Source organism: Corticium candelabrum, chromosome 1 (genome assembly GCF_963422355.1).
Source record: "Corticium candelabrum chromosome 1, ooCorCand1.1, whole genome shotgun sequence".
Classification (NCBI taxonomy): domain Eukaryota; kingdom Metazoa; phylum Porifera; class Homoscleromorpha; order Homosclerophorida; family Plakinidae; genus Corticium; species Corticium candelabrum.
In genome coordinates, this window is record NC_085085.1 from 1,624,061 (window position 1) to 1,642,625 (window position 18,565).

At 43.5% G+C, this 18,565-nt stretch overlaps 3 protein-coding genes and 1 long non-coding RNA gene across 8 annotated transcripts; 1 reads left to right on the top strand and 3 right to left on the bottom strand.

The window, feature by feature from the left end:
- The first annotated feature begins 3,087 nt into the window (after positions 1–3,087).
- LOC134189438 (drebrin-like protein A) lies at positions 3,088–9,421 on the top strand. Of its 3 annotated transcripts, none has more exons than XM_062657717.1 (10): positions 3,088–3,230; positions 3,441–3,534; positions 3,746–3,820; positions 3,880–4,025; positions 4,327–4,404; positions 5,803–5,887; positions 5,949–6,016; positions 6,141–6,209; positions 8,542–8,626; positions 8,845–9,047. In XM_062657717.1, coding segments are annotated over exons 1-8 (549 nt in total). In that variant the 5' UTR covers positions 3,088–3,228; the 3' UTR covers positions 6,142–6,209; positions 8,542–8,626; positions 8,845–9,047. The 3 variants fall into 3 exon arrangements, with proteins under 3 accessions (XP_062513701.1, XP_062513691.1, XP_062513707.1); XM_062657707.1 differs by having other exon boundaries at positions 6,141–6,198; XM_062657723.1 differs by lacking the exons at positions 5,803–5,887; positions 5,949–6,016; positions 6,141–6,209; positions 8,542–8,626 and adding an exon at positions 9,121–9,421 and having other exon boundaries at positions 3,091–3,230; positions 8,845–9,048.
- A 1,730-nt stretch (positions 9,422–11,151) lies between these two features.
- Positions 11,152–13,872, bottom strand: LOC134195126 (uncharacterized). Its single transcript, XM_062664139.1, has one exon. It carries the CDS (start codon positions 13,870–13,872, stop codon positions 11,377–11,379), a length of 2,496 nt encoding a protein of 831 aa, XP_062520123.1. The 3' UTR covers positions 11,152–11,376.
- Positions 13,644–14,697, bottom strand: LOC134195505 (uncharacterized). The gene has a single exon (XM_062664537.1). The coding sequence runs from the start codon at positions 14,664–14,666 to the stop codon at positions 14,214–14,216; it is 453 nt and encodes a 150-aa protein (XP_062520521.1). The 5' UTR covers positions 14,667–14,697; the 3' UTR covers positions 13,644–14,213.
- A 1,719-nt stretch (positions 14,698–16,416) lies between these two features.
- Positions 16,417–18,559, bottom strand: LOC134188394 (uncharacterized). 3 transcript variants are annotated; one of them, XR_009971333.1, is made up of 3 exons: positions 17,142–18,559; positions 16,799–16,828; positions 16,417–16,721 (listed from the first exon to the last, which is right to left on the bottom strand). It is a non-coding gene; the product is annotated as an uncharacterized LOC134188394 (long non-coding RNA). The 3 variants fall into 3 exon arrangements; XR_009971334.1 differs by having other exon boundaries at positions 16,787–16,828; XR_009971330.1 differs by having other exon boundaries at positions 16,417–16,828.
- Between the last annotated feature and the right edge of the window lie 6 nt (positions 18,560–18,565).

Consider the following 18,565-nt stretch of genomic DNA (forward strand, 5'->3'; position numbering starts at 1 on the left):
ACTGGACTACTGGATTCCAGTACGTTGCTGTCGCTTATTTCTACGATGTCTGCTGCAAAGAATCAATGCACACACTACCTGATCTTAGCTATGTCATACACTGTGCATTGATTTCATGACTGTCGACGGAAGACAGACTCGTGCAGGTCTGGTGTAGTGACCTACTTGCTATATATATATATATATATATATATATATATATATATATATATATATATATATATATATATAGCATAGATCCCAAGTATGAACACACAGAAAGTCGGAAGATGGCTACAGAAGTAACATCTCACACGTGGCTAGCTAACAACTGACATACGTAACCATTCTCTTGGGCTGTACAGCTTGGTAAGACTGAACGTGATCTTGGTTGAGTCAGACGATGAATATCGTGCTGTTGCAATTGAAGGAGCTCCACTAAGTTTCTCTAGACATGGACAGAAGTAGAGGTAGGCTTCTCTACATGCAGGCATGCTGCCCTTGAGCCGTCGACCGAAGATTGTTTTTTACACCTGGGAGTGGGCGAGGTCGGTGCTTCCGTGCTACTGCGCTTGCGCATTTACTTAGGCAAATCTGCATGCCGTGTACGTATTTTATTTTTATGTATTACAGTACATTATGTATACTTGTATGTAGATTTTCACAGTGAACATGGCAAAAATGCAGAGGTAATATTGGTGTGTGGATTGGAGTCTAGTAGTCCGGTCCAGCAGTTCAGTCCAGGAGCATATAGAGAGAAAAGATGGAGCGTCCGTCTAAGCGTGGGTGAGGTGATCTACTATCCTAATATGGTAACTTTGAGTTAGCGCTAGAACGACAGCTTTGACACTTTCGCTGCAAGACGCGCGTGCAAAACAAAACATAGACATCGACAGTAACATTCACCTCGGTACAGCGCACTAGCACTACTTAGCTAGACAGGAAAGTGGTCCGCATGTCCTTTCAACAGCTGATCTTGGTGAAGGGACCCAAATTTTTTTGTTGTCAGGTGATTGTTCGAGCTTTCGCACAGCTTCCTCCGACCGAAGTTTACTCAAGCTGATGCTAAGTCAAACTTACCATCTAAGGCACAGCGTAAACAACAGCTCCGTCTCTTACTTACCATTACAACGATATCACTCCGCCCATGCGTAGACAGACTCTTCATCTTCTCTCTGTATATGCTCCTGTCCAGTCCAGTAATCCAGTCCAGTACTCCAGTTGAGCGAATTCAGACACCCTGCTCTGAACGTATCACATCAGTATGATTTGTGTATTTGTCTGCTTTTAGCTAGACCAATACAGTCTGCTTGTTCTACACACACTCTGATCTCCTAGCTAAATCAGTTGCAGTAAATGCCAAAAAACTCAGATTTGTTCAGACAAATCTTACTTTTGTCCGGCAGACAAAAATTTCTAATACTCCGTTTACACTGACATGTTTGAACGGGCCGGACTGTGCCAGTTTGGTGCTACCCGGTCCAGCGTCTTAGTGTAAACGCGACCAGGGCAAGTTGGGAGCGGCCGGAGTGGGCTGACTCAGCTCGTTCAATTTGTGTGAGCTCTAAGGATTGGCCGACACGGGTCGGTGGGGGTTGGGCCCAATCTTTACTCAGGGTTTCTCGATGGACACTCATCGTTCTCCGACCTTAGTATGCCATTTTGATTCCTCACAGTGTACTTGTAGTCTCGTTGCTTCTGGAAGTAGTAGACAAGCAGCCGACCATGTACGTGTTCACTGTGGTTGTGCGTGCACAGTTCAGCATCCAGCAGCATGAGGTCTGGGGAGTCGAGGCTAGGTACACGTACATACCCTGGAGTGCGTGTACACATCTGGGATAGACGTTCTTCTTCGTGTAGATATTTGAATGCGTACAGCTGTTGCCTTTGCTAAACTTACACGTAGGTATATCGCTCTTCGAGTACTTTTCGACTGACCGAGAAGATCATGCTTCATCAGTGAAGCAACCTCGAGTAGATCGTGAAGACAGAGACAGTCATGAGGAAATACTACGGAAGACGTCTCCTTTCATTATAACAGTCTGTAGTGCCACGCCCAATTCAAACAAAAAAAAACAGCCCCCACTTCTGAAATCCTGGGCTGAACACTGCAACCCCGTCCCGTCGCATGGTGTAAACGCGAGTAGGCTAGATGGCTCGGTCGAATATCGATAAATCATGCACAGCAGATGTATTATTCCTGGATATGGCGTGGTCTGACGACAAAAGTCTGTATATCTGATTTCATTGTGGGGAGACGAAGCCGTCCAGAGTCAGCTCATCATGACAAGCAGTAGTGCTGCTCGTTTTCTAGACTGATAGCGATTCCAAAACACGACTCTTTTGCACAATAGCTGCAGTCTCTTATGCCACTTGACCCTCCACACTCTAGGTTTCGGTTGTTTAAACAAGAGCACACACAAAGCAACTCCTAGCATTCATGTTGTATAGGTATTAAGACACGTGACAGTCATGTGATTATAAAACACGCCTATCTGACCCATTTGCAACCTCGCAGTGTAAACGTGTGCTGGCTTGGTCAACAATTCACATCCTGCTGTAATACTCGAATGGGCTGGCCGGTCCTCATTTGTCTTGTCAGTGTAAACGAGGTATAAGACACTGTGTCCGTCTGATGGCAAAATCTTATTTCCAGACCTGCATGTGTGAAACAAGGCCAAACTGTGTGGGTCTCACTCGTTGTGTGTGAGTTGACGGGTCTGCAGTAAACTTATCAACTTGGCAATAACCTTTATGCTTACACATTAAAAATTAATATATTATATCATATATATTATTTTTTATTATTAGGCCGCATCAAAAATTCTTTGTTTCTGGTAACATACAGTAAAACATTGCAGTCGGTCAGTCGGACAATTGTATTTTCCACAATTTTTTATTTAAAAATGCATACATTAAATGCATTACACGATGACCGCACAATGCACTGCACGTGTACCGGCCCTCACTGTCATAGACGCCAACCGGAAATATGAGGCCAGCGACCAGACGATCCACGCCGGGCTGTAGCAGCCTCCGAGGTGAAAGTATACATGACGTCTACCAAACTCTCAATGCAATCCACCATCGTCATCTGGCACTACATCATAGCAAATTCGAGATCTGACGCTGTCTGTACAGACATCAGACGACGTAGACTTGCATCGTCGTTAGACATTACCATGTGAAGAATGACATTATGGATTTCAGCAGAGACGAGTCTTCACCCTGCAGTATCCTAGAATTATTATGTAAATATATTAATTAATTTGGTAATTAATTATATGTAAATCTATTAATTAATTTATTGTAACTACTTAAATTTAAATATATTATTAAATTAATTTTGTAACGTGTAGTACATGTGTCTCTGTTGCTTGGCGTTTAGTTAAAATGTCAATGTGCAATGTGTATTGCACTGTTTGTGTGCAATCAATTAGTGATTTGTGTGTTGCTTGCAGGGTTTGGTTTACAAGAAAGCCGACGTACGAGCTGATATTGATGCACACAAAAGAGACAAGTTTTAGTCTGACCAAGAGGTTGAGTTACTTTTTGGTGAGTAGGTGTTGTGTGTGTGTGTGTGTGTGTGTGTGTGTGTGTGTGTGTGTGTGTGTGTGTGTGTGTGTCTGTCTGTCTGTCTGTCTGTCTGTCTGTCTGTCTGTCTGTCTGTCATCTTTTATTGAGATCATTGTGATGCGTGCACGTTCTTGTAGGGAAGTCAGTTGTTGACTGGTTGTGTATTTACATAATCGGTTTTTCTGTATAGTTTGTGGAGGCAGCACCGACATCACGGAAAGGCGTCTGTCAACGTCATGTCAACGATATTGCTGGGTTTCTAAGGGTTTGTGTGTTACATGCATATTTATTGCATGTTGTTGTGTGATTGTTTTGTTCTCTCAGGGTGCTCACGTGACCATTAAAGCTCATCACGAAGGCGACGACGTGGAGGAGGAGAAGGTCGTATTGGAGAAAGTGTCAAAATCGTCTGGAGCTCGTTATGGCTCCACAAGGAAAAGGCCAGACCAGTGGAACCATCCGGTCCAGTGGTATGTATGCTGTACTTGTACTAAATGGGATGGGCTGTGGGTTGTGGTAGTTTGCAATACATTTTAAGAAGTCAGATATATTAATTAATGTAATAAATATATAATAATTTATTTTATTAATAATTTTGATAATTTATATAATATGTAAATATATTAATTAAATGTAAATATATTAATTAATTAACTTTGTTATCTGTAGTTTGTCTCTGTTAGATGCTTGGCTTTTAGTTAAAATGTCAATGTGCGATGTGTATTGTACTGTTTGTGTGCAATCGATTAGTGATTTGTGTGTTGCTTGCAGGGTTTGGTTTACAAGAAAGCTGACGTACGAGCTGATATTGATGCAAACAAACGAGACAAGTTTTGGTCTGACCAAGAGGTTGAGTTGCTTTTGGTGTAGTTTGTCTGTCTGTCTGTCTGTCTGTCTGTCTGTCTGTCTGTCTGTCTGTACAGCTGTCTGTCTGTCTGTCCATCTGTCTGTTTGTCTGTGTGTAGTTTTCTTGCTTTGTTAATAGAAACTCGAGAAGCAGCGCGTTCAAGAGGAACGTAAGGTAAAAATTGAGGAAGCAAAGAAGCGGACAGTGAAATCAAAGAGAGGGAGGTCTGTGCGATGGGTGGGATTGTGGTAAATTTTGTGCAGTCAGTGATTGCTTGGTTTGGTAGGCAAGAGAAACAACTTCGTGGAGAGAGAAAGCTGAACGTGAACGATCAATTGATGCACAGAAGTAGGTTGTGTGTGTGTGTGTGTGTGTGTGTGTGTGTGTGTGTGTGTGTGTGTGTGTGTGTGTGTGTGTGTGTGTGTGTGTGTGTGTGTGTGTGTACATGTACACATTGTTGATCTGGTGTGTTATGTTGGCTGTTGTAGACAGAAGCCGAGGCCGCTGCTGCAGACGAAGCCGCTCGACAGGCACAGGAAGCAGCCGAGCAAGCACTAGCTGAACAGAGAGTAAGCAGAGATGTACATACATTTACCAGCCACATCTTTGTATATCATATCACCTCAAAATGCCACAATGTTTACCCTTATGTGTTTGAAAGACCTTCAGCTTGTGTATAAGGCCATCCTTCATCCAGTGCCACACTAGCATATGATTTCAGTGTTTTGTATTGCTCGTCTGTGTGGCGCTCAGCATTTATCTGCATGGTATTCGCATCTCGTTTGTCTGTTGTTGACACGTCAAGCAAAAAAGGTTTTTGAAATTCTTTCAAATTGTTTCTGTTCACAAATTTGGTTTGTTGGACACGTTTTCGTTGTGTATCGAGTATGTGTAGGGTATACCAAGTATGTGATGTCTCACATGTGTAAGGGAGGCATTTATTCTAGAGTAATGGTTTTATGTGGCTTTTTAATTAAAGGAAATACTTTGTACAGCAATGATGTTGATTTTGTTGATTTTTGTTGATTTTCTGAGTTAGTGAACTGTAGAATGCTGTTGGATGTTTTGTTTGTGGTGTTGTTTGTTTTTATTGTTTCTGTTTGTTTGTTTGTTTGTCTGTCTGTTTGTCTGTCTTTGTGTGTTTGTATGTGTTTGTCTGTCTATCTGTTTCTCTGTCTGCCTGTGTGTGTGTGTGTGTGTGTGTGTGTGTGTGTGTGTGTGTGTGTGTGTGTGTGTGTGTGTGTGTGTGTGTGTGTGTGTGTGTGTGTGTGTGTGTGTGTGTGTGTGTGTGTGTGTGTGTTTGTCTATCTTTCTTTCTGCTTGTCTGTCTATGTGTCTGTCTGTCTGTTTGTCTGTCTGTCTGTTTGTTTGTGTGTATAGTTTTCTTGCTTTGTTAATAGAAACTTGAGAAGCAGTGCGTTCAAGACGAACGTAAGGCAAGAGGAGAAAGCAAAGAAGCAAGACAGTGAAGTCGAAGAGAGGGAGGTCTGTGTTATGGGTGGGATTGTGGAGTTTTTGTGCAGTCAGTGATTGCTTGGTTTGGCAGGCAAGAGAGAGACAACTTTGTGGAAAGAGGGAAGCTGAATGTGCACAAGCAATTGATGCACAGAAGTGGTGTGTGTGTGTGTGTGTGTGTGTGTGTGTGTGTGTGTGTGTGTGTGTGTGTGTGTGTGTGTGTGTGTGTGTGTGTGTGTGTTTGCTCTATGTGTTGCTTATCTGTGACATTTGACATGTCTAGAGCTTGTGAAAGGGAAGAATATTGTAGACGTGAAGAAGAAGAAGACAGAGCACATTGCGTTAGTTCTTTGTATGCTTCATCATCTTCAGTACAGACACTTAGTAAACACCAGGAATGTGACAGACAGGCAGGTTGCGTATGCAGGTGTGCATGAACACTGGCAAGTGTTGTGTGATTCATGTGTGATGGAAACGTTATGTGACATCACGAATTTGTGTTGTTGTTGTTGTTTTGTATGTATTGTGTGGTGATTGGTGATTGTGGCATTGACAACATGTGGAGATAGAGAAAGGTAGAAGGCTGATGGACAGACAGTTGCACAGGGAGATGGACAGAGAGACAGACGGACAAAGAAATAGACACATAAAGATAGAAAGATGGACAAACAAACAGACAGACAGAGACAGGAAGACAGACAGATGATAGACAGACAGACAGACAGACAGACAGACAGACAGACAGACAAAGTGCAGTGTTGCTCATCTGACATAGTCACACACATTGATAAGGCCATCTTGTGAGAACCGTTCCTCCATATAAATTTCAACCTCCAGCAAATATACACAATCTACAGACACACTCGACATTCAGCAACTTTCTATATCTAGATGACATCACTGCTAGGTCATGGGCACAAGCTATACTTTGTATCAGGCATGGTGGTTTTTGGCTCACTTCTATTCAAAACCTCTCACCAATTGCATTTGTTGTCGGTTGGATTCAATATTTGTACGTATTACCAAGTTGGTTTTCAGGGTTAAGATGACTGGTAGACACAGTGCTTAGTCAAGCAATCTCACTGAATGCCCAAATAGACACTATCAGTTACAAGTTGCAAAAGTCACCGAATCCAGGCCAGACACTGACAGATCTACTACCTGACACTGAAAACTCACAACATCAACTGTCAGGAAAACTGGACAGAGCACAAGTGTTGCACATGATTGAGAACTCGTCAATGAAAGATGCTGCTTGTTTGAAGTCTCATCAAGGAAAAGGTTGAGGAGTCTGGCTGGACTGCATTCCTAGTTCACAGAAGCTTGCACTTTCTCTGATTTGTTCTGTTTGGCAGCTTTTGTTAGGCTGGGTCTCCCAATGGCACTGCCTCCTTCAGTTGATACATGTGAATGTGGGAAACGACTGGATGATGAAGGTTACCATCTGATAACATGCAAAATCAGTGGAGGAGTGGACCAGTTGGACCCATAATTCCATCAGTTTGATCAGACTGTCTAAATCACGTCCATCTCAACCATATCATAGACCGAGACAAAGTATAGCAGCTTCCAAGCCAGACCTGATATCATCGTTCAAAATGCATTTGAATTGAATATTGAGCTGGATGTATCCATAGCTCACCCCTGGTGTCCTGACATCAGTCTAATTGCCAGCACAAAGCAGTGGATGAGCGGCTCTGAGAAGAGAGGAAAAGAAGAAGGAAACGTACAGCTCAGAAAAACATCCACGTGGCTCTAACCCTAATGTGGTCTTCCTTGTGTTTGACCACTTTGAACACATGGGGTAAAGATGGACAGCAGTTTCTGCATCAGATATTCCAATGATCAAAAGAGACGACAATGGAAAAATCGATAGCATGGATTTCAAAACTTACTGGCGATGGCAACTGGCAATGACATTGCAGAGATGCACTGAAAGTGATATCAAAGGAAATTAGACAGGATGACATGCTCAAGATACTCATTAGGTGATTTATACAGAAGTCAATTGTACAGTAGATAAGTTAGCACTGGAGAGATGGGCCTAGTGGTCGTAGATAATTTTGAGCTGAAGAGACAGTATAGTTTACAGACGGACATACAGGCAGGCAGACAGTAGGCCTGCACATATTATGCAGGCATTATATTGAGCATAATTGGTACTGACTAGCATCGAGCCTAAAGCGAGCATAATAGCAAGGTTTACGAGCAATACATCATCGTATACTCATGTAATTGCTAGCTAGTCTGCTAAAGCAATATTAATATGGTAGAACTTGGAGATTGCATGAGGCATTGATGTTACAATAGAAGAAACATTAATTAAAGACCAGTTAAGCATATTTTTGCTGGAATGTCAAGCCAGTTTGTTGGCATTTCAAAACTTGTAGTTTGGTTTTGTTGTAAGTTTACTTTGTTTTACTTTGCAACAAATCACTTGAGCCAAGTTGTGTCAAATTGTGTGAGCATAATTTGAGCAAAATTGTACAATTGAGTGAGCACTGTACCATACCATAATGCAAGATAAAATGAGCATAATATGTGCAGGTCTAGCAGACAGACAGACAGACAGGAAAGTGACATGTAGGCAAGTAGATTGAAAGTCAGATGCACAAATAGAAATTGCAAAGGCAAATTCGTCTTGTATTGGTCTACTGCAGTGTAATATATTGCTGGCATTTTAGAAAGCTCGCATGGAGCAGTTGGATGCTTGAAACTGAGAAGGAGAAGCGGCTAGCACACGAGAAAAGATGAAGGTTTAAGCAGCAGGTAAATCGCAAGTGTAACTAGTTTATGATTTATTGAAATATATGATTGTGGTGCAGGATTGTAGCAATTAGTCGTTTATTTGTGTAGTACACACACACACACACACACACACACACACACACACACACACACACACACACACACACACACACACACACACACACACACACACACACACAAACCACATTATTGAGATCATTGTGATGTGTTTCTTGTAGGGAAGTGCATTGGATAGTTTGCTCCAGTCATCACTATTCACGTGGCACTGGTCATTGCTATGAATTGATGTTCATGCATGTTGGTGTGGTTTGCATGCAACATGCTGCAAAGTAAGCTAAACGTCTTGCAAATGTATTATGGGAGACATCAAGTGTCAGTTCTCAAATGAATGTAAGGTAGATGAGTCTGTCTTAAATACAAAGGTTGGTTGTCTCTTAATGTTTCTAGTTACACAAAGCGGCAGTTGAATTATTATTGTGATTGTTTCTCTCTAGCAAGTGAAGATGATGAGAGAGGACACGAGCAGTAGGTTGGGAGTCTAGTCCATCATGGAGTCGTGCAGTGGATCAAGAGAAGCAAGCAGTCAGCAGCCCAGCCGTCAGTTTGAATAGTGGCAGAGTTTGCAAACGAGCAGACAGACTAGATGTGTAAGTTAGAGGAGAGATGGAGTGATAGTGAGGCGTCTAGATGAGGTGAGAGTATGAGAGTGTCCAGTTGTAGGAGGTACACTGTAGTGTTGAATTGAGTTTTGTTGAATACATTACTGTACTCACAAGTGCACGTGTCATCTAGTTGCAGAGCAAATAAGCAAGCATGTCTGCTATCTTTTCACTTCAAGTCGCTATCAAACGTCGTTCTATCAGGGCATCGTACATGCATGCGTGAGGCGAAGCGGTGTTTCTGTGATGACGTGTCAACACTCAAGTTGTCAATTCTGACGGCCAATGAGAAGATGCCAATCAGTCACGCCTACATAGACATGACTAGACCATAGTCTCGCGTAGCCAGACCCCTTTCGCCGCGGCCTCCCCGGCGAAATGGGGTCTGGTGTACAGCCTTTGATGTCGCTGTGTGCCGCGTAGCCAGAAATCGGCTATCTAAAGACCGAATTTTGTTTCTTAAACGCTTCACTAAAGACGAGACTGGTATGCACGCAATGCAATCCTATCTCAATAGCTTCTCTTGTTTCGTAGAGAACAACTCGAAGACTACAGCTAGAGTCGTTGCTGTTTGTGAAATCTGCATGTCTACGGCAGCGACTAAACGCGGCCGCGGGGACGTCGACGTCGACAGGCTTCGATTTCATGCAGCCATGATCGACGTCGTACGATCTAGCGTTGTGCGCTCGTGTCACAACGGAGACTGAATGCGAACGTACTGGATGGATGCGAACGTACTCAGTGCTGTTTGCTGTACCTTTGACCTTCCAGTGAAATAAATAACTGCATGTTGTAATAACTGTCTAGAATTCTAGATCATGTAGCGCTGCGTGCATATCATAAATCATGCAATAAAACATAACTGTCTGACATGTCGACGTGCTTTTGTGTTTGATGAAACCACCAGATGCTATCACCTTGTTGAGCAAGAGAAAACAGTTGGATGGAAGTAGTCTCCCTGAAGCTCCACATACTCTGGAAGTTACGCTGCAGAAACACGCGTAATATCTAGCTCTTCCAAACGGGTTGCTGTAAAACGCAGACTGCAGACTACGCAGACTGCAGACTGCAGACTACGGAATGGGGACTTGCAGACTACGGAATGGGGACTTTGGCGCTTTCGAAGATCAAAGACATGCGCACATTCTTATAAACATACCTTCACGTGCTAATGTTTCCGGACTTGCCTCATGACATCGTCATGTTCAGTGAAACAGCACGGCTAAGCCTCTTCGAAGCCGCTTCTATCTCCATCTGTGCGAGCACGTACGTCGTCTGGATCTACGTCGATCACATGCGCGACAACTAGATAGTGAAACCAGGCGACCAACGCATTAGACAGCCTACTGTTTCTCCATCAGAGTCTGTTTGTAAAATGTTTCTGTTCATATTGTGTGTGGTGAAGCGATAGTTGGAAGCACGAGTTGAAGAATGGACGATAGGGCGGTCTCCTTGAAAGAAAGGCAGTGACGTGTTGTCTTCTATCATATTTATCTTTGTGCTTCCGTCTTCGGTCTTTAGATGTTAGGAGATAAAGCAGGTGTACTGCTTTCGACCAACGTATGTTGCAGCGCATCGCAATCGACTAGAGGAGATATATGTATGGATTCAGATAGGCTCTTTATTGCGCATGTATCAGACAATGAAGATGCATTAAAATTGCTAGGACAGTGAAGATCACGGGAATTGCTGGATCTTGGTTCGTCAATGTAAGAATGGTGCGGAAAGTGCATTGTCAACATGCAAAGTACTGACGGCCTCATTAGGTGTGGGAATGTACTTGTACGCGCGTACGTGTTCATTGTGTATAATTTTTAGAACCAGTGTTTGGAACTGTTTTTTGAATCCTTTTAACTAGTATAGCAGGAAAGTGTGTGTTTGAATGGTATTAATTAATTAGTCTAGCACTTATTATGTAAACAGTTCTTTTGATAACAGCAAGCAAAAAATTGACAAAATTGTATTGTAGCATGTCCTGAACTCTTCTTAGCTGTTTGTTTACGCTAAAATGATCCTAGGATCAATGAGTCTGCCCAACAATTGAAAACAAATCTTTTTCTAACTAAATCTTTTAGCAGTTCTTTTACTAAGCTACATGTCAACACCCAAGATAACTTTAAGGAGCTCTTTGTGGCTTACAAGAAATCGTTTACGGTCTTCCTCTAATATTTCAACATCTTGAGGATTGAAGTTCGTGTTTTTTTGTTGAATGCAAGCAATAGATAAATGATAATGAGTGGCTTCCTTTTTCATGGAGAATCTCAATGTTCCCTCTGTAGTGGGGTACAATCTATACTCGTTGCAAGTGAAGACCATGTCATTGGGTGGAGGAGGTACATGAGGTGGATCACGAATGGAACCTTCGCAGCCATAGCATTTCTTTACCCGTGTACCTTTCAACCATTTTAGTTTGTACGTGAGACGGTCTTCTCGTGATTGGGAAGGATTTTCTGGTCGGGACTTCTTGGCTGCCCTGGGGATGTTGGCACTTGGCTGTCTAGACGTCATGCTCTCAGTTTTTCTGGGAGAACAGGTGCGTTTTCTTTTTCTCTCCCGATGTCCAGGCTTTTTTCCTATCTGTTTGGGTGCCCCTTGGCTGGAGCATTCCATAAGGTCGCTTGATCGCGCACTTTTATGGAAATTTGACAGTAATTCCCAAATTTGGCAGGTATACGCAGCTGTAGAAATTGCGTGAGCGCACAAATTGCGTTCACGGTAAGCTTGACATCCGCACACAAATTTACCTGTTCCTGGCGTTTTGACAAGATGAGGCTGTGATGTGGTAAGGCTAATCACCATTTTTCCACCGGAATTACCTGGAGCATCGACAATACCGTTTGGTGTGTTCAGTATTTTCTGCGCGTTTCTCCATGAACCGGCGTAAGTGAGTGGCGGTAGTCCTGTGTCTTCAAACTTGGGCAGTTCTCTTGTGCTGTCCTTTTCCGAAGAGTGCTTCTGTTGGATGTCTTGGGCCATGGGCATCTTCACAGACTTTTGAGCTGGTGGAGTACTACGAGGACTAGTAATGAGAGGACGACGCAAGAAACGCTGGATGTAACGTACGCGCTGCTCTTCGCTCATGTCACTAAACCACCTGTCCACAGAGACTTCTAAATTGTTGTAGTGTGGCGCTAGTTTGTACGGGCCGGTATTAACAAGAGACCTTTCCACATCTCTTTGTTGTCTGTCTACAAGCTCACGTAATTTTTTCACAAATGTTGGCCAGTCAGACAATTTGTGGTGGCAGGAGTGTTTGAGAGCATGGTGGGAACTCTCAACATCGTTGTTGAGAAAGAACTCGTCGCCTAACCCTGCGTTCCGTCTTATGTTGAGTAACATCTTCTCTTCTATATCCTTCGCCTGGTATTTTTCAAACCAGGAAAAGAATGAGCAAGAATTGCTGTCTCGTGCCAGTCGCTCTCTGCTTTCCCAAGTGTCTTTGAATTCAGCCAATTTTTGCCGGAATTCTGATGCATCCGTGCAGTCTACCATACCGGACTGATGTTCAGCTGCTGATCCAAAGATGTCTTTGATGAAGTCTATTTTGTAGTTTCCCGTGATTCCTAGGTGGGTCAGCTTTCTTTGGATGTCGTCTTCCATATGCTTTTTGCATAAAACATGAATAGCACGTGGGAATTGCTGTAAAAAGCCATTGAATAGTGCCCTGTCTCTGTCAGTCCCAACGGAACGTACGTTCTGTATGTCTGGGCATAGCCTAGTCATACATGACGACATGTAGCGAAACGCTGCCTCATCCTTTGTCTTGTGAAGAAGTGCTGGTCCATTCAACACTGGAGGATTGCCTCCTCGTCGGGTTCGTAACTGTAGCTGTTTGTAGGCTGTCGTCGTCAGCCAGAACTCACCACAGTTGTAGGTAGTGTCCAACCCCAAAATAGCAAATTTCTTTTGGTTAGTGCAGCATTTTACGATGTCGTGTAACTGCCTATCATTGGCGAGAAAGCACATGGGGTAAGGAGCTCCTTGCACAAACCGAAGAAATGGCTTTTGGGAACTTTCGTCTTCTTTGCATTGCTTGATCAATGCAAATAGCTCGTCTTTCTCTACAACGACATCATTGTTGTGCCTGTTGATGTTCCAGACCTGCTGGATGTTTCTAGGCATAGCTGAGCTGCTGTTGCATTGAAACACGCCGCCAGCGGCTTCACAGACCTGGTCGTACACGTCAGTGGGATGGCCAGAGAAGCGAGATTGACTCGGCGCGTCTCGAATTGAGTCTTTTGTACTCTGTCGCGTTCTAAGGTGTGGATAGTCATCGGTCGTTCTATTTCCGTGTGGAGCGTACTCAATAGTGTGCTCTTGACCTTCAAATAGATATCGTAAGAGTACTAGGGGGCTTTTTTCTCCACCACGCAGCAACTCCGCTGTGCGCCTTTTGAAGTCATGGTGCTTCGAATGAACGTAGTATGTTCTAATTAGCGTGACATCGGTGCCACTAATTGATGACGTCGCTTCTTTCTTTCCATTGTTTCTCCACGTTCCTAGGTCGTCTGCTTTAAAATCGTAGTAGCTGTCTAACTTTGACGTGTCCAGTAAGAAAACAGCGTTGTTGGAGCATCTCAAAGGCATGGCATGGCAGACGCGGCTTACCGGTGGTCTGGTCAAAATTAGTATCAACTCTTCTGCTGCGCTGAAATCTACACTAGTGGAGAAAAATGGCTTCAACGGATCGTCGTGGAAGAACCTCTGAGAGTTCTGAATGTCATCTCTTTGTGTTCCAGAAGTAAGGGGGCTGTCGCTAATGCTATCGACGTCTTCGTCGCTGCTGTTGGTGAGGTCGATCTGATTCTCGACTAACGTGTTTGCTTTTGCTAGCCTACATTGTAAAGAACATCATGTCATGCTTTTTAACCAACCTGGTATACTATTTTGTTATGCTAGACAATGTCGTACAATATTAATAATTGTAACTATACACGCACTTGTATAGATACATACCTGCTACTTGTAGCCCTCGAATCACTGTCACTGTCGGGAGGTACCCAGTAGTTCAAGGGTGACGACTTTCCGGGAAGCTGTTTTAATGCCTCGTAATGTTCAAACTCCTTGATATACAATACAGCTATTCTGCTGTCTTTTCTAGAATTGCTGCGGACGGGACCGATCAGTCTATGAGACAGTGTCCCTTGCTCAGAGACATGGACAACACAACACATGGTCCTGTGTATTGTTGCCAGAGCGTATATGACGAGGTCTACTGTGTCCGTTGCGTAGTTTCCATCTTCACAGTAAGCCTCCAGCTCACGGCAGACGTCGCGATTTGCTAGAAACCCACCGTACACGTCTAGATGGGTCAAAATCTCGGTCTTCACATCTTGTAGCGTCTGCGTGACGCTCTTGATATCTAGCCCTCGGAGAGACATAGCTTTCAACCATGAATGAATTAGGCAATGGCCATCTCGAGCAACTGGTATACGTTGGAGGCAAGATGCCCAAAGTAGATCGTCCAGGTGTTGGAAAACACGTTCTTCTTGTAGGGCAAATGCTTGCGATATTAATATCCCACAGGACAAGCAGAATGGATCAGGCTTGCCGGAAGGGTGGCCTTTGTCGCACGTTCTTGGTGTGGACTTTGGTGCCCTGCGAATATAAGTCTAAAATTTGAATTCTGCCCGCTCTAATCCGTTAAATTTATATTGCTCGTAAACTAACAGTTCTTGATACCGCAACCAAAATCTTCTACTAGCTTGTAAATATACTAATATAGCCATGCTATAGCGCGCTTGCCGTGCATATAAACAAACTTTAACTAAGCAAACTACAATATACCTCGGCTTGCGCGTTCTGGTTAAATTTACTTACTTTTTACTTTCCAATTCCTGTGAGTCTTCTATAGTATTGAAGTCGGGGCTGCTGGGATAGTCGTCGAAGTGCAAGTCATCATGATCATCGTTGTTCAAGTTATTGCTGTCCATCACGGGGAGTGTGCACTCTTCGTGCGTACCAAATGGTGATGGTAGTTCGGAACTGTAGCTACTAGAGCTACTCAAATCGTCACTCTGACAGTAAGCAACAGAAGACTGCTGACCCGTGACAACTGCAAGGCAATCGGAACTTTGGCTTACGCAATATCTAAAAATTCCCGCGCTTTCTTCCATATAGGGACACATGGAACATGTGCTCGCTACACAAGCTAAACATGCACTATCGGGGTTCATACACTTTACGAGGCTTGTGCAGTCGATACAGTACAGTTATCCGTAGTGGGACGCTCAGATCTAACTTACCTTCTGCCGCGAAATTGTCGGTAGGTTGCTCTGGAGAGGGTTTGCGACCTTTCACAACGTCTGAATAAAGTCCTGCGGAGAATTAGTTTTATAATTAACTATAGACTATTTTTGAGCATCAATTACAACTTTTCGGTGATGACATGGCCACAGAATCTAGGTGTTGGATGAGAGTCGTTGGCACTGCAGGTGAGCGTGGACGTCAATGATCGAAAATTGTTTAAAGACTTCCGTAGTCGATTTTATGCTAGCGCGCTCTAAGACAGTAGTTGTTGTAGTTACTATACCGTGTTGGAGAGAACTTGGTCAGAACTGGTTCGCAAATATATTCATAAATTTTATTAGGCGACCTGTGTGCATAATAATTAAATAGCTTAGATAAGCATGCGTATCTACTCTAGACTTAGTGATTCTTATCACAGACTTTTCTGTACACGGTTCACGCATGCTTGTCTAGGTTATTTAATTAATTATCATGCACACAAGCACTCCAGATGTACATCACGTTGTAACCATGCACATGCAACGTACCCTACAGCGTACCCTATATACATATATATACTATTTGTCTGCGACTGCGTAAAGAACTCTAAATATCAGGGAACGTCCGAAACCATGGCAACACTGGAAAAGTCTAGAAAAACTCGTTGCAAGTGAGACTTTGCCTCCAATGGCACAAGTGCGTAGCGTTCATTCAAATTATAGAATCCATAGTTCAGATGAAGACATGGTATATTTACGCAAAGACGCGCGCACACACACACACACACACACACACACACACACACACACACACACACCACACACACACACACACACACACACACACACACACACACACACACACACACACACACACAATATGCATAGTCCACTAACCACCAAGTCGGTTTTCAGCTACTTGATACATACTTTATATACAGAACAAGTAAACGCACATAGAGTATAGATACAACGATGTGAGTAAAAGATAACCACCGCCCAATCCCTATTCTGTTCATCAATCCAAGTTAGATATCATATGAGTTTAAACATTCCACACCTGATCCAGCCACAGTCAAGTGAAGAAAGTGCTCCAATTAGTAGTAGCTGTGGTTTGGTATGTGACTTGTTGTTTTGCCCACATAATTTTGATCTTGCTGACTAGCTGTATCGCCCAGATGAGCTACAACTTCTATGAAATCAACTCCCCTAGAAAGATTAGAAGGCACATGATATTAGAAGGCACATGAGTCAGCTCAATCAGCAATTGCCACTTGCAGCAGTACATCAATAAATTGCAGAAACAAGACATGAGCCTACATGAATAACCAGCAAGGTCAAAGTTAGACAGAGTTGATCAAACTGTGGAATATGTATGAAAAAATCAAACGTCATTTTAATACAACATTATCTGTACATCTATACTTACTGAAGCATGACTTACGCAGTTGTGTACCTTCAGTTAGTATTGAATGCAGCAAATGTCAAACCAATTAACATATTATCATTATTATCATCATTATTAGTTATTGCACTGGGCTACGCTTACTCTACCTGCATGGCCAAGCTAGATCTACCTCTAGATCATATCTAGAGATATAACCAGTCAAAATGTTAGTTTTAGTCTACCTCAGATGGATGTGATCGTCTCCAAGGCAAAGGAAGTTTTCACCTTGTCAGCAAGTTCCATGATCTTCACACTGCTGTCCTGGCATGCATCTTCATTGTCTGATACATGCGCAATAAAGAGCCTATCTGAATCCATACATATATCTCCTCTAGTCGATTGCGATGCGCTGCAACATACGTTGGTCGAAAGCAGTACACCTGCTTTATCTCCTAACATCTAAAGACCGAAGACGGAAGCACAAAGATAAATATGATAGAAGACAACACGTCACTGCCTTTCTTTCAAGGAGACCGCCCTATCGTCCATTCTTCAACTCGTGCTTCCAACTATCGCTTCACCACACACAATATGAACAGAAACATTTTACAAACAGACTCTGATGGAGAAACAGTAGGCTGTCTAATGCGTTGGTCGCCTGGTTTCACTATCTAGTTGTCGCGCATGTGATCGACGTAGATCCAGACGACGTACGTGCTCGCACAGATGGAGATAGAAGCGGCTTCGAAGAGGCTTAGCCGTGCTGTTTCACTGAACATGACGATGTCATGAGGCAAGTCCGGAAACATTAGCACGTGAAGGTATGTTTATAAGAATGTGCGCATGTCTTTGATCTTCGAAAGCGCCAAAGTCCCCATTCCGTAGTCTGCAAGTCCCCATTCCGTAGTCTGCAGTCTGCAGTCTGCGTAGTCTGCAGTCTGCGTAGTCTGCAGTCTGCGTAGTCTGCAGTCTGCGTAGTCTGCAGTCTGCGTAGTCTGCAGTCTGCGTAGTCTGCAGTCTGCGTTTTACAGCAACCCCTTCCAAACAACACATCGAATCTGTACCACCTTGGGACGTCCAGGATTTCTGTCAACGTGGTCTCTTCCTGGTTGCTACTGTATGTGTTCACCAAAGCAAAGCACAAAACACATGAAATGATTACCCAAACACAGAAAGACGACTCATCTTGTTTCGATGACGTCATGCAACTCCAAGCTCTTCCAGATATCGCTCACTCCGGACTGTCTGCGGTCGCTTTAGACGTCAAAAAACAGCAAACAGCACTGAGTACGTTCGCATCCATCCAGTACGTTCGCATTCAGTCTCCGTTGTGACACGAGCGCACAACGCTAGATCGTACGACGTCGATCATGGCTGCATGAAATCGAAGCCTGTCGACGTCGACGTCCCCGCGGCCGCGTTTAGTCGCTGCCGTAGACATGCAGATTTCACAAACAGCAACGACTCTAGCTGTAGTCTTCGAGTTGTTCTCTACGAAACAAGAGAAGCTATTGAGATAGGATTGCATTGCGTGCATACCAGTCTCGTCTTTAGTGAAGCGTTTAAGAAACAAAATCCGGTCTTTAGATAGCCGATTTCTGGCTACGCGGCACACAGCGACATCAAAGGCTGTACACCAGACCCCATTTCGCCGGGGAGGCCGCGG

Bases quoted from the DNA above. Each gene is read 5' to 3' on its own strand.
- LOC134195505 (XM_062664537.1), bottom strand. From the start codon at position 14,666: ATGTCTCTCCGAGGGCTAGATATCAAGAGCGTCACGCAGACGCTACAA.
- LOC134195126 (XM_062664139.1), bottom strand. From the start codon at position 13,872: ATGCCTTTGAGATGCTCCAACAACGCTGTTTTCTTACTGGACACGTCA.
- LOC134189438 (XM_062657717.1), top strand. The intron at 3,821-3,879 runs GTTTGTGTGTTA...TTGTTCTCTCAG, and splicing joins ATATTGCTGGGTTTCTAAGG to GGTGCTCACGTGACCATTAA. The intron at 4,405-5,802 runs GTTGAGTTGCTT...CTTTGTTAATAG, and splicing joins AGTTTTGGTCTGACCAAGAG to AAACTTGAGAAGCAGTGCGT.